General features: G+C 43.6%; 1 protein-coding gene across 1 annotated transcript in view; it reads left to right on the forward strand.

Annotated features, from left to right (window-relative positions):
• Positions 1–25,986, forward strand: part of dph1 (diphthamide biosynthesis 1) — a 59,148-nt gene extending 33,162 nt beyond the window's left edge. Inside the window, exons 5-12 of the mRNA XM_076734506.1 lie at positions 1,430–1,584; positions 3,533–3,654; positions 7,080–7,148; positions 7,841–7,997; positions 10,218–10,318; positions 15,752–15,830; positions 18,342–18,470; positions 18,858–25,986. Coding sequence (XP_076590621.1) covers positions 1,430–1,584; positions 3,533–3,654; positions 7,080–7,148; positions 7,841–7,997; positions 10,218–10,318; positions 15,752–15,830; positions 18,342–18,470; positions 18,858–18,938 — 893 coding nt within the window. The 3' untranslated portion in view covers positions 18,939–25,986. The remainder of the gene's footprint in view (positions 1–1,429; positions 1,585–3,532; positions 3,655–7,079; positions 7,149–7,840; positions 7,998–10,217; positions 10,319–15,751; positions 15,831–18,341; positions 18,471–18,857) is intronic.
• Positions 25,987–27,013: the final 1,027 nt, after the last annotated feature.

Raw genomic sequence — 27,013 nt, forward strand, 5'->3', positions numbered from 1 at the left:
CAAGCCATTTGTATACAAGCCAGGACACCATTATGTCCAACCTTTTTTTAGTCCCCTTTGTTCTGAATGTTCCTGTCTATTTGTTTACATGGGTGCTAATAAGCAGCTCTACCGAGTGACCTTATTGCTATAACACATAGATGAATAAAACCACAGATGGGTCAAGTGAGTCCTGTCCATCTCATTGACTGTGTCTCTAATTGCAGCGTCTAAGTGCTCTCAGGCTACCATGCTAATGTGAACACAGATCGATGTCACTTTTCTTTGCCCTTTACGTTTTGGGAGTGCCTATAAACAAGCAACAGACAGCTGTTAGTCAGTCTGGATGTTTTTTTTGTTTGTTTTACTCAACTCCTCCAACCCTTTTTAGCCTCATGATATATTTAACTCCTTGGTTTCTCACTCAACATGTGTCCTGCAGCAAAGCCCACCTTTTTAAGATCGCTATCCATCTCTTCCCTCTCTGCTGAGATGTGAGCCCATTCATCACTTCTGTTGCCAGTTAATCGACGACCCCCCCCCAACAAACACACATACATACACACACATGTGCAGCATCCTGTTACTTTTTTCCACTCCTCACTTCCATGTCCTATCTTTCAGAATTTATATAGTACATTAACCCCCATATGTAGCTCTCCCTTATTGAATTTCAGTGTTTCCCAACCTACTTTCATTATAATTCCTCATTCCTTGCTCCTGGTTACCATCCCATTTTCCTTCAGTCCCTTGTATAGAAGTGTATCTCACATATCTCCGGTCTCTCCGAGTCCACCCTTCTGTGTTCTCCTTCTGTTTTCTTCCCTCTTGTCGTGCTTTTGCTCCCTTATCTCTGCTTTGGTGGTAATCTAGGCCATCAAGTGTGCTGCACTCACTCATAAAACATTTGCACCATAATGGACCATTTGCTTAATCCAAACAAAAAGGGCCCGTCGCTCTTGATCTGCAAATTAAATGTAACACAAGACAAAGAGTAGTTACGATGATCAGCGCCAACGATAATTCTTCTTCCTCAGCCGTGCCCTTTCCCCTTGTTTTCTTGGACGCTCACCTGCTTTTTCAGCATCTAACTCAGCACGTCTCTAGCTACCTCTCGCAGGCCCGGCTGCGTAGTAAATGGCCTGTGAAATTAATGGCATTAATAGTAATCGCATGTGTCCCTCTCCTTCCCTAAATAATTGAGGTCTTTGCATCGGTTCCTGCATGCGCTGGAGATTTACACTGAGTGAATTTCAGTGCTACCACTCTGGCACCTACGGCGAGCTTCGTATGTGCATGCGCTGCGCTCCCATATAACTGTATATATGTATATATCGCAGAACATGTGCTGCGTGTTAATGTTTGAGGCACCATCAATAGTGTATATACCACAGGCTTACCTGACATAACAAAGTGAATTATTCATTCTTTTGTCTTTGTCTCTCTGCAGTCCCCATAGATTCTACAGCGGGCATTAAGATGCTGTATGTGTTTGTGGATATCCAGATGGACAATGCACACTTCCTGGACACGGTCAAGTTCAACTTCCCTCCTGGAAAATCTCTGGCACTCGTCAGCACTATTCAGTTTGTGGCAGCGCTGCAGGTGATTAAGCACCGGCTCTGTCTGATTCTGTGTATGTGTGGGTGAGTCTGTTGTGGTGTCAGAGAGAGAGCTGACGCATTGAAGAGCGATTCAGTGTCTTTACCTGAATAATCATTCACTGTTATGTATTTCCTGTTTTACCCAAGTATTTTTGGTTGTACAGTATAGGAACACACAGACATACCTAGCTCTTCTGTACGTTTGTACAGTATACGTTTCTGCTTCCTGGCTTTCATGAACAAGCTCCCACTCCACACTTAAGCTCAGTTCAAGTGTGGGTTTGAGAAACCCGGCAGCAGTTATTTTGGATTTGAAAGGTGGAATGAACTCGGAAGGCCTCTCGGTTCAGTGTTGTGCTTATCTCTGCGCTTTACGTAAGCAGTGGCAGCAGCTATAGTATTAAACTCGAACATCCTTTTATTTTTCTGACTGGCTGCCTCTCTGTTCTATAATGCCTTCTGCTGCTTTCAATTGCAGTGCTGGTCCAACACCACCCTTCACTAATGTAACCGGCGTTATTTTTATACCGCGCTCTGCCCATGTGTGTCATGTTTTATGCTGGGGTGTTTGACTGCATATGTGTTCATACTGTATGTCTCTGTTTTTGTAATCGTGTGTTGCATGCATGTGTGCCTCCATCTCGCTCATGTCTTAAGGTGTGTAGGCTTGCTGAGGTCACACAGTAAAGGCGGGAGAAGCAGGGAGTTCACCAGCATTCCCTGCAGACCGCCTTAATTTAGCCTTAAATCGCTCAATTTATTGTTCCGCCCCCAGGCACGCTAACTCTGTTTGAAGCGCATTTTTCTTGAGTATTAGAGTTCTCTTTTCAGAGAGTATTTATTTCCCTTGTTAATGCATTGATATTCTTCTTATCCACATCTTTTTGCAATTTCTTTCTCAGTGGTTTGCAGAATCATGAATCCATACATTTAGCCGTGAGCGGCTACATTGGGAGTTAAACCTCTGGGAGAATGAGTCCATTCAAGGGCACTTTGGGGCACATTTTCAGTGTAATCTTTTCCGAACTCTTTCGCTCTCTGTCATTGTCATCTGTCAATCCTTCTTTCGACTGCTGCTTTCCACTTTTGTCCCTCTGCGTACGTTTTCCATCTCTTCTGTCTCGCTTGCATCCGCTTTCTGTGCCCTCCATCCCTGCTGTAATTTATTCTTTAATACAAAGAAAAAAGGAGGGGAGCCTACTTAAATACAAATATTTAGCATATGAATATTTCTCACTTTTCTTTTTTTTTCTCACAAAGACAGACAGTCAATGGCAAGACAAAAAAAAAGCCTTGGATCAGCAGCTACTCTGGATTCATTTCAAGCTTGGCGCATCAAGATGTTTATGAAAAAGCAGGAAGTGACAGCATAAATAAGTCATAACATAAACCTTAAATACAACTGTGGAACGCTTTCGCTATTGATAAAGAGGACTGTACACGTGATCCACTAACATAACAACGTGTTGAACACAGAAACAATTTATGATATTCACAAGGGATAACAGACTGAAACACGTGATAATCAGGAGGCACTGAAGTATCTAATAATTGTGTATGAATATGAAATGAAATTAAGAACTGAAAATGCAAAAACTCCTTTCAAATATATTATCAGTAGGTTATGTTGTGATTTAGAAGAAACAAGCTCCATCTAATTCCTCTTGCCATTCAGTGGCTGTATTTGAGCTCATATTTAGTATACTTCTCTTATAACTGCATTCGATCTGCTATGAAACATCACGAGGAGAAGAAAAATGTGGCCATCCGCACACTTTTTGCAGGTGTACATGCACATGTTTTCTAGTGATGTGTACAAGTTATGAATGACATCCAACAGGTCTCTTTTTGGAGAAAGCTTCCAAAAACAAGCCGAAGGCTTAACGGTGAGCTGGTCAAAACATGTGAATGACTAACTATCCTTCCTTCCTTCTTCCTCCATGCTGCAGGCTGTGAGTGCAGCCCTCAAGCCAGATTATGATGTGCTGGTCCCACAGTGTCGGCCTCTGTCACCAGGAGAAATTTTGGGCTGTACCTCCCCTCGTTTGGATCGCCATGTTGATGCCATCATGTAAGAAACCGCCTTCCTCCTGTCTCCCGACTCACGGTTTTCAGCACGACTTGTCCTTTCTTTCTGTTAGTTAGTAGAGATATCCAGGCAACCAAAGACATCCAGCCTTGACTCATCCAGACCCCCCAACTCCAGCTACTATAATTGCCCCTGACATTGCCATGCCCACCCATGCGACATGAGGAATAATCAGTGTGGCATCACACCAGTCACACCAGACATCGCTAGCTGTGACAACTAGGTATGTCTGTGTGCTTCCAATCAGGCTTCTTATTATAACCAGCTAGAAAGAGCCGGATGCTGTTCATCCAGAATGGCAATGCTAAAAATACCTTCATGCTGTGCAAAGCATTGAGTTGTATTAAGTCAGACAATCACTTTTGGCTGTTTCAACCCAACCATGATACTCACACCTGCTCGTCACTTTCCCATGTTTTAAAGAAACGTTTTCAGAAAGTGTGACACCTACCGTGACACGTTCATGGTGAGAATTGATAACCTGTGTGACATGTCAACATTTGTCTTCAAATTTGTCTCTGCTTGGGTTATTTTTTGTGTTTCATTTCCTCTAAATGAAAAAGAAAAGATGATGAATCCAGTAGGTAGCTGCATGTGTCCTGAAAGACAAGCTCTTCAGCGTTTTTACATCAACATAAACGCTGTGCATGTGAGACTTGTCAAAGTGATGCTTATCCTCCCTGTACTGCAGGGAGGAGAGTGCTCTGGCAAAGTAACAGATCAGGCAACAAACAACACCTCCGCAGCCACTTTGTGACTATACATCTCCTACAGCTCTGCAGTAGAGAGGATCCTATGCTTTGTGGTGCACAGTGAGTTGAAGTAATTCCCCACGTGTAATTATGTCTAGGTGCATCTCTTGGTGTGTCTGATCTACATGGAGTGTCAGCCCATGTGATTAAAACCTCCCAGTGCATGAGATTAAAATGGCTACACAAGGACAAGCTTAGCTATATGCATAAGTCAGGCCCCATGGGAGTGTGAGTGTGTGTGTGAGTGCACGTGTGTGTCCCAGCGTGTGTCTTTGTATGTGTGAAAGAAGTGCAAGTGGAAGGTTTAGGGTGCGCTTCACCTGCTAATCCAATGTCTATTGTCTTTGATGTTTGAGTTGGGATGCGATGGGAGAGAATCGATGAGGCTGACAGAGAGTCAGTTCTCTCTCTCTCTCCCTCTCTCCGCCTCTCTCCCTCTGTCTCTCACGTGCACATTCAATGTGCATGCACGACATATGGATGAGTGAAGTCGGCCTCATCCCCCCCCAGCGAGCCCACTCCTCCAAACTGTGTGCTTAAACCTAATTGAAAGAAATGCTTTATTATGTGTTGACAGCTGTATTGAAAGCTTAATTACTGAGTAATAGTTTATCTCTATTAACAAGCTCCCTTTTACATCAATAAATTAGTCTTAAGGTATTGATTATCCTCTGTCTCAAAGAAGAGCTGCACAGAAGCAGCGCTTTTTAAAGGGAAACTTCAGCATTTTTCAATGTAGGCTGTACTTCCCCATGTTTTTGTGTCAACGTGACTGATGGGGACAGCAGTTTTTTGAAGCTGGTTCAGAACTGAGCCAACACTGCAGCCACAAAATATGCTGCAGTCGTATTCTTTGGGCAATAGCGCACCATCAGTGCACGTCCACTGAAATGTTCTTGCCACTGACTCAGATTGTTATTCCAAATGTCCCTGCAGAGATTAACCTTTTTGTTAAAGAGTAAGATCCTTTTTATTGAACCAGAAACATCTAATTCGCTCTCACCAAAGCCACCAGACTCCACCCACAGAAACAGTGGTTCTACGTCGCAGATCATCGTAGAACACACGTCATTCCATGTGAAGAAACAAAATAAACTGAAACCATCTTGCTTCGTCTTTCCACTGTTCTGACGATCTCCAACTCCGGTTTGGTTGAAATAAACCCTTAATTAATCTAATTGAAAATTAGGTGTGAAAAAGTCGGGAGAGCGGCGAGAGGGAGATGTCAGAGAGACGGTGGGGAAACCAGCTTGTAGAGCCAGAACATTTTCATGTCTGACTCCGTTAAAAAGTAGGTTGAACAGTACAGAAGTTTCCCTTTGACAGTGCGTAGTTTTGTTCATCACTTTTGTTAGTACAATGAATTCATATTTAACATTAGGTCAACCTGCATCAATTAGGAATGAGTCTGTGCTGCAAGTTTAATTGTATTTTACCTACTCTTTGAGCTACTTGAGTACTATGGAGAATGAGTAGCGGTGTATGAGTCCTTGAGACCCATCTCGAAGCTTTAGAAAGGGCCTGGTCTGTCTCATGTCTCTAATGAAGGAAAGCATTTTTAAAAGTTGAAAAGTACCTTGAAAAGATCTATGAGAAATGATCAGTCGACCATTTCTACCTGCTGCCTCTGCTTCAGCTCCTCTTCTGAATAGAGCCATATGAAGACCTGAATGTGAAGATACAGTGTTGCGTAACACAGAGACGCATAGCATTACCGTTGAAGGGAGAGAACTTCTACAAAGAACAATAGAATCTGGAGGGCAGGACTGTGATCCAGAGTGGAGCGCACCAGCCTCTTAAAGCTGCAGAGAGCTGAGGACAACCGCTGCTGAAATGCAGCGGGCTTATTGTTGGGAACATAATTATACGAGGACCTTGGACGTTGCTAAGCAAAGAGTAGCTCTGTAACAGGGGCTCTGCTCGGGTCCTTTTTGTGTCGTCGTTTGGTATTATTTGTCACCTACACACACAGACACAGTGATACATGTATGCGTACACACACACACACACTTATGAAAGCCAGGTAGCTTATATGGCAAACCACCCACAGCCTATTCCAAGCTGCTCTAAAGGCTGGCCAGTTAGCTGGTTTAATTGCATGTCCCGTCTCTGTAGGCCTACTGAGGCTGTACAGTAATGAGTAGGGTTCTGACCTGAGCCCCCTCATACTAACAGCAGGATTCTTCTCTGCCTGACCCCGAGAGAAGGGTTTATTTAAGACTGTGTGAGCAAGACTGCCTGAGCCTGTGTTTTCGGGCACCTACATCCCTCTGTGTACTTAAGGTTTGTGAACTCTCCCTCTTCTCGGGCTGTGGTGAATCCCCAGCACCAGACCCTGGGTTAATTGCAAGGGCTTCCATTCGCTGTAAACAGCATGCTCCAATCGTTGGGGTCACGTTCCCTGACAGCAAAGATGGGCAGCCCCTCCACCTCAGCCTCAGGCCTTCTGCCTGGTAACACTTTGGTCTTCTGTTAAAAGGCTGCAGAGAGGAATGGATTTAAAAATAGAGCAAGGGAGAAAGCTGGTGGAGAAAAGAAGAGAATAATAGGTCAATATTTATTATAGTTACACATTGGATTTTGAATGTCTCGAGGGAGTTTCCTTTCCGCAAATTCTTTGGCCCTGACATTGAACTTATTGTTGTTTTTCTGTAGTTATCTGGGAGATGGAAGATTTCACCTGGAGTCAATCATGATCGCAAACCCAGATATCCCTGCCTACAGGTACTGTGAAACAAAGTGGCACCATTTGTTGTTAAATATATAATTTCTCTGTCATTTCTCTGCTGACATCAGCTGCAAAGTAGTCATTGTAGTCAATAAGCATTTCAGCTCTAATGTATTCACACAATTTGAGAGCAATTGATAACATGTAAATGGAATAAAGTGACTGCAAAACAATGGGGAAAAGTCAGTAATTGTTTAAATATATATTTAATACATATGTGATCACAGTTTTATGCATAGAAAATGCGATTCAATGCGGTGATTCCCCTGCAGTCAAAAACACTCACCTTATGGCACCGTCATGCTAACATTTTGTGAGGATGAAGTTCTGTTTTGATGAGGTCTTGTTTGTATGCAAAGTGAAATTGTGTTGTTATAGACACATGCACTGCCGCACAGATCACAGGTCTCTCTCATAAACAAGATTCTAATCTCAAGTGAACCCCTTGTACCGGAGAAAAGGAGATTAGATGCTCAGAAATACCTCCATTTTTCCAAAGATACACTAACTCCTGTCATACTTGATGGCTTTTCATGATTGGATTTTTTCATCTTTTCTTGCATTTCTGGCCTTAAGATAGACACCTGAACAATAGATGTGTATAATATGGTTTGTCTGTTTATGTTGATGCACACATTCCATTCACGGCTGTGTGTCTTTCCCGTTTTCTGTCTGTGTTTGGTTGTAGATATGACCCCTACAGTAAGGTGTTCACCAGGGAGTACTATGACCACGAGGCCATGCGGGCCTTAAGGCTCCAGGCTATTGACAAGGCTCGATCGGCCCAGAGATGGGGCTTGATCATGGGCACACTGGGCCGACAGGGCAGCCCCAAAGTCCTGGAGGTGAGTCTGTATCCTCATTTCGACAGGCTGCATATCCTGAGGCCAGTTGTGCAATGGGTTGTAATATGTATCAGTGTGAGTTCCTCTGACAAGCGGTTTTGTGACATGAAGTACTGATAGGACACTGGGAGGTTGTTATTTCACATTTAGGATGATTCAGCCAAACAGCCACAGACAGAAAATTCTTCATCCCACTGTTGGCCTCAAGGTTGGCTGCATTCAATTGTTACTGCTAGAAATGTATGTTTTAAGTTATGTTATTGATTCTCCAACACAAGGGAGATCTTGTCAATCATAAATGAATATATAAAAGCTTAAAACATATTCTACAAAATCCCTTTTTCAAAGCATAATTCCAGTGAATTCAATTGTTGATACTCATGTTGTCATTCAGCAAATTAAAGAATTCAAAAGACTGAATATAATAATCCTGAGAAAGCTATTTACAGATACTGTGTGTGTGTTCACGCTCATGCTGGCCCATTAGGTGCAGGCACTTTAGTGAGAAGCTCAGTCTTTGCAAGAATGAGCTATTATGCATTAGCACGCACACAAGTCTGTCTGGGGGTAGCAATCGATCGACCGAGGAGCCCCCTCTGGTCACCCACAGCTGCTCCTCCTGCTGCTTTCCCCTCCACTGCCCGTTCCATGTTGCTCTCTTCATTCTTTCTCCTTTGTTGTGTGTTTTGCTTATTAGCTTTGCCTCCTTCACATCATGTCTGTAACTAGCAGACATTGCAGTATGGTCGAATGCCTGGATTTCCACTTAAATGCTACCTGTGAAACGTACACAACACTTAATCAGTCAGTGTTGCTATTAAGCTCACATTGGTGCACATCGTTTGTAAATGTCCAGATTTGAAAGATGAAGTTAGCATCGATGGAAAAACATCAACCAGAGAGCGAAAAAGTTTCATTTTAGGCTGGCAGAAGAGGATGGAGTAAGAAAGGGGGATTTGAATAAGACCCACCAGCTCTCCCATTGCGATCTGTCAAGATTAAGAAGTATATGTCAGATAACCTCTCAAGTAAGGGGACAGAACTCCCTCTGATAAGAGCACAGCTGTGGAAATGTCTCATGATACTCTGAAGGACAGTGGATATCAGCAACAGTCACACCTTTATCTCACCAAAGGAGCAGTTTGGGATTTTTTTTCCACTTGGTTTCTGCATCCCTGAATAACATCTCAGTCCAAGTACCAATGCTTAAAACTTCAAAGGCAGATTTAGCAAGAGAGCGGAGTTTCAGGCTGGACTCTCCTTTCCCAGAGTTGCCTCTGGGAATTATGAATGGTAGCAGTCATAATTCCCCTGCTGAGCGCCACAGTGTTGGAGTTTTCACTGTAGAAAAAAAGAATCTATATGACTGTGTGTCACGGAGGCAAGGCTCAGCCAATTGTTAAAGCTCAGTTTCAGAAGGACCAAAGCGCACTTCCTCCTGTTTGTCCAACAATGGTCCGGCCCTTTCACTTGCCAGGGAGGGTCATGGGAATTTTTTTGCTGGACTTTAGAAGTGTTTTATGATTGTAGCCCCCTGGATGATGTGTGGTACTTCAATAATAGAGTTTGTCTGTCTTGGCTGGGTTTTGCTTTGTTGCCAATGCCGTGATCTTTATGGACAGAACCCAGAGGTGCATTCAAGGAGCTTAGAGACACCAGATTGGTGACCTCAGGATTGCATCTTTGCTGATCATAAAGTTCTTTTGGCTTCACCAGACTGTGGCCTCCAGCACTCGTTGTAGTGCTTTAAGGTTATTAAGGAGACTGAACATCTGTAAGGAGGTTGGAGTGGAAACACTGACCTTTTGTTCTGAAATGAGCCAGTTGAGGTGGTTTGGACATCTAATCCAAACGGTTCCCTGTGGAGTCGTTCGACCCAGAGGAAGCCCCAAAACCTGCTGGAAGGATCTAGAGAAGAATCTGTCTGCTGGGTAAGCAGCAGAGAAAAGGTGGATGGATGTAGGAGGCTTCAGAGACTGAGAACTGGATGAAATAGTAGTCTTCATGGTGAGATTATTAACAGTAAAGCAAAAACTTTTGGATGACCCTAGACTGGAGTGCTTACAGGATTGTGCCTGTGTGGGTGGAAGTAATGGGCTATGTGATTTGCAACTTATCATTCGATATAGTGGAGTTTCACAACCCTTGAGTGAATTATATTTGATGTTTGGATTGCAAACCTCTCCATTGGTCCTTTATTTTACTTCTCTCTCTTCGTAGCACCTGGAGTCGAGGCTTCAATCACTGGGAAAGTCCTTCACTCGAGTGCTCCTGTCTGAGATTTTCCCCAGCAAGCTGGATCTGATGGCAGATGTAGATGCGTGAGTGTTAAGATGCACACACCATACAGATGCTAACACACACCAAAATTAGGACAATCAGAACTGCTTGGCCAAATGTACTTTTCACTGCGTAACATGAAGGTAGGGAACAAATCAGCCACTTTATTTAAGTGCTGACAGCACCTCCAGTGCATTGGGGCCAACACATGAAGCACTCTGGTCCAATGCATTGTTGAGGCAATTTGTTATTGCAGAGACTTCAAGAGCCTATTATATCATGTATTTGGTGGTTTCTCCTTGTCCGCATGCCATGGCCTCCTGCAACATTGAGGCTGAGTTTACTTTCATCGTCTTCTACACATCTTTTAAAGGTGTGTGGATTTAGTGGCATCTTGCGCTGAGGTTGCAGATTGAACCACCTGAACACTCCTTGTCACTTGTAGGATGGCAGTAAAAGACCCTCTCTTGAGTTAGTGTTGGTTTGTCTGTTCTGGGCTACTGTAGAAACACGGTGGTTCAACACTGTGGAAGAGGACTGTCTCCTTCAGTAGATATGAAGAGCTCATTCTAAGGTAGCGAAAACATAATCGTTCTTATTTTCAGGTGATTATGCACAAATGAAGACGTAACTGTGAATATTATATTCCATTTCTGCCTGTAGAGCCCCCTCAGTCCTACACACTGGACCTTTAAACACTTCTTCCTTCGCCTCATTGTTTCCACCCGTGTTTCTTCGTCATAAAGAATCAGTAATTCATCTTTCACATCATGGACGTCTGCCTACCCATTATGACCAACAGCAACCTTACCTTACAGTTGCAGTCAACAAGATTTGAAATGTATTCTGCAGGCATCACCGCACACATAACTGGGGAGTCAGCATAATTTGCTGTGCACACTGTAACAAGGAGCTGGCAAACAGTAGTCTGGAGTGTATATAACTCCAAAAACAAAATTGACATTCACGTCTCGGTGAGATTTCCATAGTTTTGCCTCCGTAGCAAAAACAAATTGTCCAGCCTAATCAACTTGGATGCTTGATACAATTTCCTCCGCTTTGACACACAGGGCATAGACAGAGGGATTTTATACTTGAATACTCTATTAAACTGCTTACATTTCAATGTCGTCTCTTGCAATAAGGTCTGAGAATATTAAAAAGTAGAAAGATATACAGTGTAAGCCAGGATGTTTTTTTTTTTTTTTTCTTTCTTCTGGCTCTGAATTCATTTTAATCATCTTATCAGGAGCCTGAAAATACCTATCCTGACCACTAACTCATCCCTTCACATACTGTGAAGTTATTGGGGAAGTGTGACTTTATTAATACATTTTCCTGATAATCGCAGTGGCAGGTGCTGAGACACCGAACGCTGTCATCATCCCACAATCACTCGTCGCTGTCTTCAAAAAAAATAAGCCAAAGTTTCTTCAATGAAATATCGAGCGCTCAGGCCTCTCCGATTGATCTGACTTCCAACCAGAAGAAGGCAGGTGAAGATGGACAAGGGGGTTAGTGAGACGCTGGTGTGCTACCGCTCCAATCACACACACGCGCGCGCACACACACACGTGCACGCTCCTCGCACTCCCTCAGATTGGCCTCTCGCTGTGGAGTAATGAGAGGTGTGATGTGTGAGGGAGGAGTGGGTGAGAGGACAGAAGGTCTGAGAGAGATTGAGAGTGAGTTGGAGAGAGCGATGGAGAGATGCAGAGGTAGTTGAGGGGGTTGTGTTTGGAAAGCGAGCGATCATGTCGTTTTTTGTTTTTTTTTCTTAGTTTTTTTGGCTCTCCTCTTCAGACTGACGTATGAGTGCAACTCTGAAATTATGTAAGTCAGGCACGATTCAGCCGACCAAAACAAACCCTCATTACAGCCAAAGAGTTTTTCAACGAGGCAAAAACAAATGTGTTTGAATGCAAAATTAAGGCTTGTTTATGTGTATATCAGATACCAATACACTGGATACTTTTTTATCTAGTTGCCAGTTTATTAGGTACGCCTAGTCAGAATGTAATGCAACATTAGTTTTTCCTTTGTGCTGGGCTGGGTATCATATTAAGATGTTTAATACTAGCGCCGACACAACACTTTTATTTCCATACTGTTGCCAAAATAATAAATTTTTTCCGAATGCTACTCTGAGGAATAAAAACATGTTTTACAAAACTCTTTTTTCATTCAACAAAACTTCTTAAATGCAGTTAAAAGTTGACTAAAATTATTATTTAATTAAAGAGGAATAAGATCCTGAGCAAGCACTTGATGCCAGATTCCAGCTGTATTGGAGGCCATTGCTGTTATTCATGACTGTGGTTCCTTTCTCAGTGTAAAAACCAAAAAAGGTTGTTTTCAGTGTCCTTTAATGAGCCTCGATCAGAGATTAAAGTGGAAATCGAGAGTGGCTTTTGGAAGATACGATTGGACAGCATCCAGTGGATCTCTTCTCTCTGCAAATGTTTTGGTGCTGTTTTATTTTTTCTCTTTTCCTTTAATTCTTTTCCCCTCGCTGCTCGCGATAGTTTGTAAGAACACAGCCATCCTACATGAGGCCACAGCAGACATTACAAACCGCCGGGTGTCAGGAGCTGCGGTGAATGAAGGAGGGATGGAAGGAAAGAGAGAGAGCGGGAGATTGAGAGATAGATGGTGGGGTGGCGGAGGATGTATTAGTGCTCGGCACCAGCCGACACAGCACACTGTACTGAGCCCACCCCCAGGCTCTCTCTGTCATTAGACACACACATACTCACTCATATAAAGAGAGAGACACCATTAGCATATGCTCCTAAGTGTGTAATTAGGCTGTCCCCAAGCAGGTTTTAAGCTATTGTACAGATATCTGTACACCGCACACACTTATCTCAACTAGACCGCAAATGCCACCCAGTCTTTTATCTTTCTGTTAGAATTTTAATTTTTGACTCCATTGCAGTGAAATTGTTTGTTGTAATTCAATTAAGTTTTGCCGTTAAAGGTGAGCACTTTTCATTTTCCCGCGGTGCTGAAAGGTTAATTGTTCTTGCTTTTTGGCGGGTCAAGACTGTGAGTGTAATTGAAGCGAAGCCGTGCAGGTGGAGGTCCCCCTAACAGAGTCAGGGTGTAATGGGCCACAGCAGGTAATGTGGCGAGGCCGGGGCCGGAGCTCACGTTGCATAACTAAATGTCACGCAGCCTTACCTTTATGTATCACTGCACAGTCCCCACCAGCCCCGCGTCCCGCTCTTCTAATCCACGCCTGTCTCTTTGTGTTGAGGGATTCTACTTTTACTGAAGGAAAAGATCCTTTAGACGGGGACCGAAGAGACAAGATTTCTATCAAGCTCCCATTCATACATAGTTTATGTCAGTTAATCTTTGTTGGGGAATAAGTTGTGAAGCAAGGTCCACATTTTTCTGTCTTTTTTTTTTTTTTTTTTTTCACCTTCCTCCAGCTCTCTCTTTGTTTCACCGCTCCGCATGATGTAGGATATCTACTGTGCTGGCTAGATTGAAGACCAGATAAGGGCTGGAAGTACAATTTTGGGCCTGATTCTGGGGGCAGTACCTGCTGTACCACCACGCATTTCACTGAGCATTCAGTCAGTCTCTGTGCTAATATTAGAAAAGTCCTTTCTGGCTCCATGTGCCAATCAGCCATCTGCTCCTGAGGAGGGATCCTCTTTCATGCTCTCTGTCTTACCTCCCTCTCTGACCCTTCTCTCACAGCTAGCCCCAAGGATTTAGTGGAGGAGTCTTGGTCTGCTTATTAATCACCCTCCCTCTTTTAACCACTCCCATTGTTCTTTTCAGCTCATTATACACACAGATACATACAGCGAAAGTGCATGCACACATCTGCTCACATACGTGTGCACACACAAATGGAAACTGTCAGACTCCCCCTCTGTTGTTAGTTCCTTGTTCCTGTGTGGGCTAAGGCGGTTTTGATACATTTGCCGCGTTAGGCTATGTAAAGGTCTCTGATAATGAATCGCAGCTGATGGACTTAAAGGTCATTATTTCAGACTCCACATCTCCATCTCAGCTCAGAAAACTTGTGTCTGAGGAGACTGGTGCTTGGTGCAAATATGTTTGACTCAGGAAATTAGGGGGATGAATAAGAATTCACTCTTTGGGGGTAGACATTAAAAAAAAAAGTGTTATTTGAAAATGAGAAAATGCCATGTGCGTGCCCAGAGGGGGTGGAATATTTCTGTGACAGAATGCCGAGTGGAGGGAGAGTCAACGGTGCAATCAATTCTGCAGTTGAGAAAGTGTGAAAGTTGGAAAATGAAGAATAGACAGATGGGGATTTTGACGCAGTCGTGTAGCCATGAAAGTATACAAGCGATTGCGTCGAAACTTCTTTTTTTCCTTTCATGTGTGTCCATCCACGCGTCTGCACTCGCACACGGGCAGTCTCAAACAGGTGTATTCTTATTGGCATTTACCTCGATCTAACGATATCTCCGGGGCCTTTACATGCACTGCAGCTCAATTCATATTTGTCAATATTTCTGATGGAGCTCCATCGTTAGGATTAGGGACGAGGGAGGGTCCGCTCCCTCGGTGGAGATGGAGCTGTGGATAGCATTGATCTATGAAAGCTAACCCCGCAGCCCAGGCCTCTTGTCTCCGTCTCCATTTTCCCATTGTTCATTTTTTCCCTCCAGCTGTTTACATCCACGCCCTCCTCATCCCTCTTTCATGCGTTTTCCAGAGTAAACACTTTTCTCCCTGCCAATCTTCCTCCTCACTTCTGCCTTCTGTGTTCTCTCCTCTCTTCTTGCTTGTGCCTCTTCAGCCCCCCCCCCCCTTCTGTTTTTTCATCTTCATTGCTCTTTCTCCCTATCGCTGTATATCTCTGTCCTTCTCTCTCTTTTTTTTTCTCATCCCTCCTCCCCATCTCTCTCATACACAGCCCCCCTCCCCCCACCACCCTCACCCCTCTCCACCACCCTCACCCCTCTCCACCACCCTGTCTACCAGCTATGTAGGCTACCTCCGTGGAGACCGGGCTGGTGCAGGTTTTTTATTCACACTCACCTCACCTCTCCCTCTTTTCTTTCACTGCGTTTCTTCTCTTTTCACCTCTTCACTTCTTTCCCTGTTTTTCTGTTTGTGCCTCCTGCAACCCGTCTACCCCCCCCACCCCCTCTAGGACAACAAGCCCTTCTCCCTCTCTTTTCAGCCTCCCTCGTCCACTGGCTGGCTGTGCATTCAGACAGTGTAGCGTGGCTGTCTTTAGAGCTGTTGCAAATCAGGACAGATCTCCCCAACAGATGCTGGAGATCAGGTGGAGGGAGGCTCCCTGCACAACCCATTGCATCACGTATTCACATGCAACGTGCAGCCGCAGATGTGCCCTGCCTGCCTAATAGGATCTTGGTCTCTCGCCCTCTCTAACTGCCTCTGTTTTCACACGCACGTTTGCACTCTGCACTGGATGTACACTTGATTGCACATATCGTACCTTCTCTTTCCCACAGGTGGATCCAGATCGCTTGTCCACGCCTTTCTATCGACTGGGGCACAGCCTTCTCCAAACCACTGCTGTCCCCATATGAGGTAAACATGCACCTTATAGTCTCGCAGAAAGATCACAGCTGTCCGTCAGTTAACAGAAGAGGCTCGCACACACGCACACACACACACACACACACACACACACACACACACACACACACACAGACTTTCAATTAAATAAAGGTCTGTGTGTGACTTTGTGTAGGACTCATCAAGGCCTGCTTGTGCTGGAGGTGGAGTGGCGCGCCTACTCCTCCTCCTCTCCTTCCATCTTTCCCTCCCTCCATCTATGCCATAAAGCACACACACAGCACATTAAGCAGCTTCAGCAGAAGACCAGCCCCCCCTGCTGGCCACAGGACGGCACAGTGTGTTCCCCCCCCCCCCACCACCACCTCCACTGTTGCAGCTGTCTTGTTTTTCTAAAGGGAGAGAGAGATAGATCGGACAGCAACCCGTCTAGATCCATTTCAAAGCAAGTGTTTGTTGGTGTGCCGCTGCAGCTGGTACAGCAACTTTGGGACGGGTTTGGCAGTTTTGTGTGATTATGTGACTCAGCTGGTTATAGCATTTGATGTCGACTATGAATCCATTCAGTGATTTACCTCAAAGAAATGCTACTGATTTGAATCCCTGTGAAATGGCTGCAAGGGGAACGGCTGTCGTGAATATCGGATTGTGACTTGAAATGGTCGCTGTTTTTGTCCGGCCACACATCTCTGTGCACCGCTTGTGCTGCACATACATTTCAGAATGAGACCATTAAGAATAATGATAGCGTCCACCTTAGTAGAAAAAGTGATGATTAACTTTGAATTGTTTTTGACCGAGGTCTATAATGGAGCATGTGAAGTCTGAAATTCGCCCCTCTGTAATGAGGAAAGCGGCAATCTGTTTTCTTAAGCCCTTTTCGTTAGAGCTCGCTTTGCTCTCCCCGCTAGCTATTTGGGAAGAGCGTCTGTGCATTTAAATCATTTCCAGCTGTGTCTATATGGGTGCTTGTGAATGTTTGTGATAAGTCTTAATTCACCCTCATCTAATACCTATGAGTGTAGCGTGTCTCAGTGCACTGTGCTTTTCACTGTGGCATTTACAATGAAGATGAAGGGGAACGAGATGGGAGGGTGGAGTGAGCAAGGGGAAGGGTGGGGGTGGGGGTGGGGGGGGTGCAGCATTTATTTTCAGTGCGTCTCATGTTATATTTATAGTCAATAAGACACACTTGGCTCTCCTGTCAGCGCAGGGATTAGCAGGAGAAGCTAGCTTCCACAGAGAGGAGCAGTTGGTGAGAGAGGAGGGGAGAGCAGTGCGTAAAAAGAAATGAAAGGCGGGTGGAATAAGGGCAGAGGAGAGGAGGAAATGAAGAAGCAGGAGGATGTTTGGGGGAAAGGAAAGGGGGGAAAAATAAGACAATGAAAGATTTATCCCACTACGCAGTTTGTTTGTTTAGGAGGAAACACTTTGGACCTCGGTTGACCCTCATATTGTATTCTCAATAGCTGGATATGAAAGAAGAAAGCCAATTTGTTCCACTTAAAAAACATGCATAGAAATCAGATATGTTACATTTTACCTTTTCTACATACATGAATGCATAGTATGACACAGTACCTGTGCCTCCATTAGCTCTACATCTCTGTCTCCGCTGCTGCTGCTTGTCTCCTTTATTGTTGGTTCCTGTGAAGGTACAGAAAACACGTTTAAGGAGAGTGTTCAGTGTCATTTTCCTGTTTCTATTTAAAGATGCAGCCAGTATGTAAGAGAACACTACCTTGTCAGTGCTGGTACACACTACACTAACAGAATAAACCGCACACAAGCTGGGTAACAGTGATGAATTGTGTCCCACTAGAAGAGAGATTTCATCACTTTCAGGCTGCATTTTTCATGCCTCCTTTGAACTGAATCCTTCAATTGATCAAATGACCAGTTCTGGAGATTTGTGATTTTAACATGGCTTGTTTTCTCACCGTATTCCCAAACATAATCTAAATTCCCCCAGACTGTATGATGCTGAAGTTAGGTCTAGGCATCTGACTGGTTTAAAAGATGAATGAGTTGTTGGATAAATGAATAAATGAACAATCGAGTGATTTGTTCTTTTGTTCCGCTCGCTTGTTTATTCATCTGTTCAATCATTCAGCTGCTCTTCCTGTCATTCAGAATCAATATGCACAGACACTTCTCTTCCATATGGAGTACTCTGCACTTATGTTACAGCACTATCATGCCTGTGCTGTTGCACTCCTCTAACAGCTGTTGTGTCATGCAGTGCAGCTGCATAGGGATAACATGACAACTCTGCCTGTTATCCAAGTTTAATATTATGACACCTGTCGTGTCTGTTCTGTCTTCTCATCACTCCGTGGTTTCCTACAGCTGGTTCGCCCCAAAACTGCGAATACGGTCATAGATAACAGGGGAAGAAACAGCAGAATGGTGCACCACGGTGCCTCGCACACATGGGCTGGTCTTACCCTTTCAGGCTGTCAAGCTTCTTCTTGCTTGTTTGTGTTAACATTATTGGTGACTGTCTGTCTCGTTATCTCGCAGGCAGCTGTGGCTTTACAGGAGGTTGGCTGGAAGGAAGTCTACCCTATGGACTTCTACTCCAATCAGAGCCTGGGGCCATGGGCGCCCAACCACCCTGACAACCAACCTGTGCGGCCCACTCGCAGACAGGTGAGCAGGGGCGGGAGATAAAAGAATGAATGGCAGGGGGAATAGAGGGGAGGGGGGAGAATAGCTGGTTGAATGTGAATTCACACTGTTCAGCATGTGTTTGAGGGCTTTCATCAGTATGTCACCACACTGACACCCAGTGGCACAATGGTAACAAGACATGCGTGTGGACTCCTCACTTAAAGGCGTGGTTATGACCTTGACCTTGATGTGCATCAGAGAATTTTCGAATTTAAAAAAACATTAAAAGACAATTAGATATGCAGCTAAGTGCTGCAGTGTAAATACACCCTTCATTAGCCATATTGGCCTATATTACTATTATTCTGTAGGTAGATAGGTAGGTACTGTCACATGTGTTAATGCTATACCACTGCCTGCCTGCAGAAACAAGACTTGAAGCCAGCCCTTCCTACCAAGCAGTGTGAGCAGAACCAGTGCGCCCCCTGTGGCTGTCAAAGGGAATAGCACGTCGTGACCGGCGCTGCCTTCGACTGCTCTCATGCCTGCCAGTGCCTCTCTGCTTCAGGTAATGACAGGAAGGCAGGAGGAAGGTACAGACTGGGTTTTTGTCCAGACTGTCTATCAGCAAGCAGAGCTAAAGTCAGAGGAGCTCTCAGCACCTCCTCGAATGGATTACCAGCCATAAATAATCCCTCATTGTACAGCACGGCAGATCAAACCGAATTCATTGCTCCTATTCAGGTTCTCTGCATGTGGTCTGAGCTCCAAATACATGCACCTGAGAGAATAGGCCGTGTGTTTGAGCTCATGCACATCCTTGTGTCAGGTTCACATGAAGGAGCTGCTCTCTGCCGCGTGAACAAACGAGTTCTTCCTGCACAGGGGAAATGTGTGGGCCTCTCTGTAATGAAGACACGGCTTTTGTAATTGTTAGAGGGAGAGAAAGCACAAGATGACCTTGAGTATGTTGTATGGAATTAGAGTGTTAATGTGGGTGGCTTTAGTCAAATGCGATCCACTTGTCCCTGGATAAAGCAGTGTACGTTGTCAGACACTTCAGATGAGCTTCCCTTCATGCTGTGTTTCAAAGACATTCACAAGCATATTGTATGAGGCTCTTCATTTGATGTACAGTATGTGACTGAGTATCCTGCTGAAATGTGGAGAATAAAAACGTGATGCACCGTGACTTAACCTGCGTTCTCTGTCTCGCTTTTCGAGTCAAATTCGGAAACAGCGCATCAGAAATGGAGCCCTGCTTCTCTGCGCGTGTTTTTGATAAACGCAGCGCCATGCAGAGGCGATGGGTCTGTTTTTAAAGGCTGAGCGCATGAGATTCCAGATGCATGCAGTGCTAGTCACGACTGCTCTCCATCCTCATTATTTATTGATGATGGAGTCTGTCAATAAGTAAATAAAAAAAAAAAAAAAACACTCTGTTGCTGTTTGGCTGCCACAGCAGAAACTGATTGACAGCAGCGCACCACGGCTCCAGCTGATCCCCAGAACTTGTGAACCTTCCCCAGGTTGCCGCGCATTGTCTCATGTGTTTACAGTATTCTGTGAGTTTTTTGTTATTTGCCAACAACTACGGGGCTTCTCCAGTCAGATCCTGCCTCTGCTTTCCACTATCATATCTCCCTGGCAACAGAGGCCAGTGTGATGCAGCCCGTCCCGCCAGATGTCCGTCTTCCTCATGATGTGCCTCACATGTCCCACTAGGGGCTGTTATTTTGAAGAGCTCAGAACTTGGTACATCGCAGCGTGTGATGCACGGCAGTCGAGAATAAATTATTGGGCAGCAGAGCTCGCTCTCAGCTGATGCTTGATTTATTTTTTGGCACACTCTGTCAGGGGGAAAGATGGAAGAAGTTTGATAAATCCTCTTTTCCTCCCGTCTAAAGTCTGCAGTTTTTAGCCTCAGCTTAAAGATTTGTTTTGCTTTAAATATTAATTAGTTCCCGATTTTAACATCAGTAAAAGAGATGATGTCTTTCAGAACGTGTCCTTGCTGGCGAGGCATACTTTTAAACCATTTTGCATTGAATTTTTGGGTATTTAGATACTTCATAATTGAAGTCAAGTAGGGCCATTATTACATTGCTAACACTATGAGGGAACAGTAGTAGCTCAACACTGGAGAATGTTTTCACAGTCAAAACTAATGATGTGCTCTTGTCAGTGTGTCTGGAAATGCATTAATTTACATTAAATTAGTTCATATAGAGGTTTGTGGTATTTCCTTTCTGTTGGCCCTTTTAAAGTAATGAGGATTAGATTGAATCCGTTCAGTTTTTGTCTGTAAATACCATCCGAAGCATTTATTATAATTCCTATCCTCGCTCTCACTCCTATTGCTTATTGTTTATTTGGATCCTCATTGATTGTTACCTTGGCAACAAGTACTCTTCTATCGATCCATGTTATAATAGACAAATGTTTACTCTTATGCCACATACGGTGCATTTTGTCAATATTCCCTCACCATGTACAGCAATATCACTATTAGTCCCATCGCACTAAAATAACATCAGAGCACCAAACGTATATGAAACACCAAACATTAAACAAAGGTTTGACCAAGAAAATAGAAGAAGATACATCCCGTTTGTTCTTCATCGTGTGGTCTTATGCTGATGATGTCTAATGTGGCTCAGCCTCACCTTATCAACATGCTGCAGTGTTTGTCCTTGTTTTAATAATGGCCAGGTAAATAATGCACAGAGGCATGTTTCCTCCAGGTGGAGCGCCAAAGAAAGCTTAAAGGAGAAAAGACCTGTCCATCAAACCCTTCCTGTGTAAAATGGAGAAAAACAACAAAATAATAGAGTTGCACCGAACCTCCTAAACTCAATAAAAGTGAATTTCTGAGCAGTTGAACTATTTCAAAGCGTTTGTGGTTGCTTGATTTGGCTCTTGGAAGCAGACTAATAGGGGAGTTAGACCGGAAAGTTAATGAGGGTCTGATCTGTGTCGCAGACCAGTCAGTCTGGCCTGTTCTCTCAGGTTCGTTACCAGCTATGCTGACAGCTGAGCGCCCACTAGGTGGCACTGTTTGCATAGCTTATTTTGCAGTCTTGTAAAGTAATTCAAGTCACACACTTTTCACTGTGGAGAGGCTGTGCTGGGCACGGCGGCACGTGAGTGAGAGTGCTTGGCAGAGTGCAAGTACCCGATGTACTTCTGCAACCGGTGTGTACAATTTTTTCCAGATGTGGTAGGAATTTGACTCCGCGCTCTTTCATTCGTCCTTGGCATCACGTTTCTTCCCTTCTCTCCTGCAAGCATTCAGATCTTTTCGAGTACAAGTGCTCGTGTCACAGTGTAGAAATACTCTGTCAGAGGTGAAAAGCTCACATCCAAACTGTTACTTGAGTAAAAGCGCAAAAGTAAAAGTACTCATTATGCAGAATCATGACCCATTTCAGAATATGGATTATATTATTGGATCATGATTATAGATGCATTAATGTGTTCATCACTTTAATGTTGCAGCTGGTAAAAGTGGAGCTCATTTGAATCACTTTGAACACTTGAATGTATAACAATGTATGATCATATAGTTAGAGTGATATTTTATATCAATACTAAAGCTTTGAAATAAATGTAGTGAAGTAAAAAGTACAGTATTTGCCACTAAAGAAGTATAAAGTAGCAAAAGATAGGAACATTTGAGTACAAGTACCTCACAATTGTACTTAAGTATTTACCTGAGTAAAGGTACACTCCAGATACATTCCACCGCTGCCATCAGCACCCAGCTTCCTGTCCGGAGGGCTCAGCTCGCCGTAGAGAATTTGTGCCATGTTTATTGCGGGCGTGGGACTCTGCAGAGGCTGCAGGTTTGAGCCTGTGCTTTACACAACAGGTGCTCAGGTCACGCACTGCTCACAGTGGTATCGATATACCCCGACTGCGCGGTCAGCTGGTTGCCATTGGTGCCCGGCACTTGTTTGCGTAGCCTACAGCACTAAGCAGCGGTATGACTCAAAAGCCATCAGCTAATGCACCCTGAACAACCACACATCCAGAGGAGTTGACTGAAATAACACATTTTCAGTCATTTTCTGTGGCTTTGTCTGGTACCTGCGAGCGGATAAAGCATGTCAGCACTCGTGATGTATTTAGTTGTTTATTTGTCTGACCAGGGAAAGGCTGAGTCACAGCTTCCCCTCGCCGCCACCACCTCTCTTTACATTTACCCTCGCAAAGTAAACGCATTAATGCAAGCTTTTATCATATTGCTCATTTGCCTCTCATATGTTTCTTATCATTACTGGGCTTTTCTGTACAGAGGCATGGATGTAAATCAGACACAAGTTTTGAAATATCTTTTTATGACTCATGGCACTACAACAAAAATAAACACACGCGGAGGAGATTTGATTCGCAAGTTTGTTTTTGCATTTGTTTTTTTTTTACCAGCCGTGTTGCTTTGAGGCACAGTGTGACTTCAGAAAGCCACATGTGACTGAGGCTGAGCTGGGGAAGGAGTGGCAGCAGAGGACAAGTATATAAGACCCAAAACTGAGTGAATAGAAGTCTGTATTTCGGTGTCTGTCTGTATGTGTCTATTTTTCTTTCAGCTATTCCCCTGGATTACATTAGAACTTAACAGAAGTGACAAGAGAAAAACGACTGATTTGGCTTAACTCTCCTATATTTACATCTGTCAAGACACTGTAGGTGGGTGAGAAACTCTTTAGGGAAAAGTGTGGAGGGAAAAAAAAAAATCAATGCTCAGCTGCAGAGGAACGCTGTTTGAAAGATTTCTTTGAGGGTGCTACGGTAATATTAATGGATGTCTGATGTGATAGTGCATGTGCAATTTCAATTTCAGACGAAGGGCCGAGGGAGAGGAGCTGCATGTTGTCAGTGTACAAGCTGTTTCTGCATGATCTGGATACTTGAGTGAACATTTTCTGAAGAGGCACAGGTGAACTCAAAGCCCGTGTTAGCTATTGAAACACATTTTACAGCATGTGTAACCCCAAAGGTAGCGTGCACTTGAGGGAAATGGGCTTGCAGGTACCACTGATGACTCATGTTGTGCCTTTCTTCCACATGTTGCTGCTTATGAAGTCTTCAGCATAAGGAGAAAAGCATATGAGACCTTTGTGCATTAAGAGAAGGGCTGGAACAGTTATGTTAAAAGCCGGCTAATTCCACTTGTTCCTTCGATTTGGTTCGGTTAAGTAGAATCCTACAATGGCAGAAATTAGCAGCTATGTATCGAACAAGCCCTCGTCCGCATCCCTGTGGAAATTTTAACAATAAATGATTATGACTAGAGGCTGCTGAGTGTGTGTGTGTGCGTGTGGGAGAGAAGAAGCCTGGGCGGCCAAACAGCAATGTGAAGGAAGGTTGCTAGAAGGTTGAATAAGAGTCTTTAGTGGGAAAAAAAAAAAGTAAGTGGTGTAAAGAGATGACTAATTCTGCGTGGGAGGTCAGCCTGTCCCTGATCATCCGGCCAAGAGCCACCCCAGCACAGGGCTGTCACAAAGTCACCTTCTTCCTCAACCCACTCCGTCCTGCCGTGGATTGTCAGCGTTTTCCTCTCACGCTGTGATGTGCCGCTTCTTATTCATTCATTTGGTCTTTTCGTACTCCACTGGGAAGGGGGTAAGCAGAGCACCAGTTAAGTTTAGGGGTTGATTCTGTTGCTTTGCTTGAAGATTTTCTGTATCCTTTGTTAATAATGTGAGGGCCATTCAAATGCATTGAAGAATAAGAATCCAATAAAACATCTGATGTCAAGTTTAAACTAATCTCAGTGAAAAGTTTCTGAATACTTTTCTCCCCCTCAAAATACATGATAGATAATACATGTTTAGGTGCCCTTGATTCATGATGAATTATTATTAGGTGCAATCTGCATTATTTTCCTGCCCCTTTACACAAATTTTGCACCTAATCAGTGGGATGTTTGAGGTATTCCTGATAAATTCAGGTGAGATGTCAGACTTTTCAAACAAGCACGAGCGGTCACACTTTGCATTTACTGAAATTTCTTCACAGTTCAGGCAGTTCAGTCCACTGCCAAATACCTGCTGAACTGCCCCTGTGGTCTGTTCTCTGTGTTCTACCCAAAACCAAGCGAACATCAGTTGCTATTCACTGTAGAGGACAACATGGTAGATGCAGACTCGATCGTGCTAATGTACCAGTGGCTGATGATTAGTTTCTGGATCTGTGAATATGCATATTGACCCTGTCTAAATTATTAGATTTAATAGCAATGATTTAGTCCAATTTCCAACTGGGAGCAGCTGCCCATGACTCATAAAACGCTGGAATAACTCTGCAGATGTTAGAAATGAAGTCAGTCAGATCAGGGAGGAAATGTGAGTCATTTGAGAGTGATGGACTCGTAGCTCTCCGCAGAATACCGCATGTCAGTTTACCGGCTTACCGTTTTGTGTGGCTGCGTTAGCTAATAATATGACATATGGATGTGAATATTAATATAAATGTGCCTTCAACATGATGAATTTATTTTCTTTCTTGGCATCTGCAAGCCTCGTGGCACTCGTGAGCTCATTATGTTTTCCCAGTAAGAACTACTACAACTATGTAATTGGTTTTGTGACTTATTACCACCTAATTTTGAGCTAATCAGAAGAAAATGCAGTGAGACAGTGGTCAGCATGCAGATTCACACATGATGATGAAGGGAGTTACTGTTACTGGTGTTTACTGGTTATTTAACATTGTGTCGAGGAGAAACTTCTGTAGCACGCCACTGTGTTTATTGTTATATTATTCATTATTTTAGATACTTATTCTGATTTCTTACTTTGTAACCTTGGTTCTAAAAGGTTGTTCTTCACGAACACTTGACATTTAAATACACAACAAAGCATTTACGTGTTTATTCTGACATAAATGTAAGAATATGTATTAACATCATCGCTGATAACCTGATGAAAAGCCATTATTTTATCATGTGCTCCAAAGCAGGTAATGTTCCAAATTGTACGCACAAACAAAGCTTTTCTTCAAATAAAACATGATGTCACTGCCATTGATGTACTAGTCTGTTATAAATGATCAGGATACAATAGGTAGATCAGAGGTAGTCATCATGAGCTCATTGTTTTAAGGCTTTATTAAATAGTTCTTTTAAGATTTTTAAATGACGGTGCTGTAAGAGGTTTAACAAACACATTAAAAATACTTTTTTGACACTGAATGTGGTAGTTCATGTTATTAATGTTTTCCCTCCATGCTCATCCAGAGGAGAGGAAGACGACGTTCAGATTTCCTCTTTCTTCTCCTGATTAACTTGGATACCCACGAGCATCTGAATACACGTTAAAGGGAACGCAGAGTGTTTCTAGATAAGGTCTGTTTGTGTAAACATGACGCCTGTTACACACTGTTCTCATTCCCAGGTTGTCAAATACCAGCGCTTGCTTGCTGCCTCTGAGGGCAACAGGTTTATTCTGTGAAGGAGGAACAAATCCTAATTTTATTTCTGGCTTATTTTCAGGGACAGACGACATGTTTTGTGGCTCAAATGCCATTTACTTTAGATATGGACTGTGATCTCCTTATGTTAACAATATTTCATGTTACTTGAAATCCTTGGACTGAAAATATTTCTACCCTTGAGGCTATTGTGAAGTAAATGGAGCACTTACCGCTGTGAACGCTCTCTATGTGTCTGGCCCCTTGAGAACAATTCATCAAAGATTTCTGCATTGTGTCATTCATTTCTCCCACTTGTTGTGGCACTGAATGTACAGGTTTGTTTAGCATCTAGGCACAAACACAGGCTTTGCTGTACATGCTCTTCCACTCTATCTCTATATGTTTAATCAGCGTTTACCTTTTCTAATCCTGTGTGGCCGAAGCCTGCTGAAAAGACAAAACGTTACCAAGTTAATTGTGGATATTAAATTCAGCCAGCAGTTGTGCAAATTCCCTGATCTGAATCTCTGAACGGTAAGATTGTATATGCTGCCGGAAAGGAGCCCAGCATGTAGAGACTTACAGTGCAGAGACTACAGAGGGACCCTAAAGATGGCAACTACACCCTCAGGATGTCTAATGATTAATGTAATTAAGTTCTTAAACAAGTACATCCATGTTGGCCAGCCTGCTGGCCTCAAGTGTCCTTGAGGGAGACATTGAATCTCTGCCAAGTCCAAGGTCACCGCTGTGTGGCTGACCCTCAGCTGCCACTTCATTGTTAAAAAGCAGCGCAAATCATTCATGCTGACAAAGATACAAAGTCTTGTGTGCTCATGATTGATCCATTTATTGATAGGAAATGATACATTACATGGGTATAATTCAAACATGCACACCACTGGAAAGGAGGATTAATCCAAAATAAAACTGAATAGCCCCACATAACTGCTGATACGGTATAAACGTTAGGATTCACAGCAGTTTCAGGATGCTCCCTGAGCTCTTATCCTGGCAGGAGTGCATCAGTTTTCATCAAGACTGGACAGGTAGCCTCTGCCTGACACTGCTGTTCTGAAAAACCTTCAAAACCCAAGACTTTCATCTACATGTCAAGGACTCGTCCCTCCTCCAGGATATGGGTATACTGTAATATTCCCTCTCAA

The sequence above is a fragment of the Chaetodon auriga genome, chromosome 7 (assembly GCF_051107435.1).
Source record: "Chaetodon auriga isolate fChaAug3 chromosome 7, fChaAug3.hap1, whole genome shotgun sequence".
In the NCBI taxonomy this organism is placed as follows: domain Eukaryota; kingdom Metazoa; phylum Chordata; class Actinopteri; order Chaetodontiformes; family Chaetodontidae; genus Chaetodon; species Chaetodon auriga.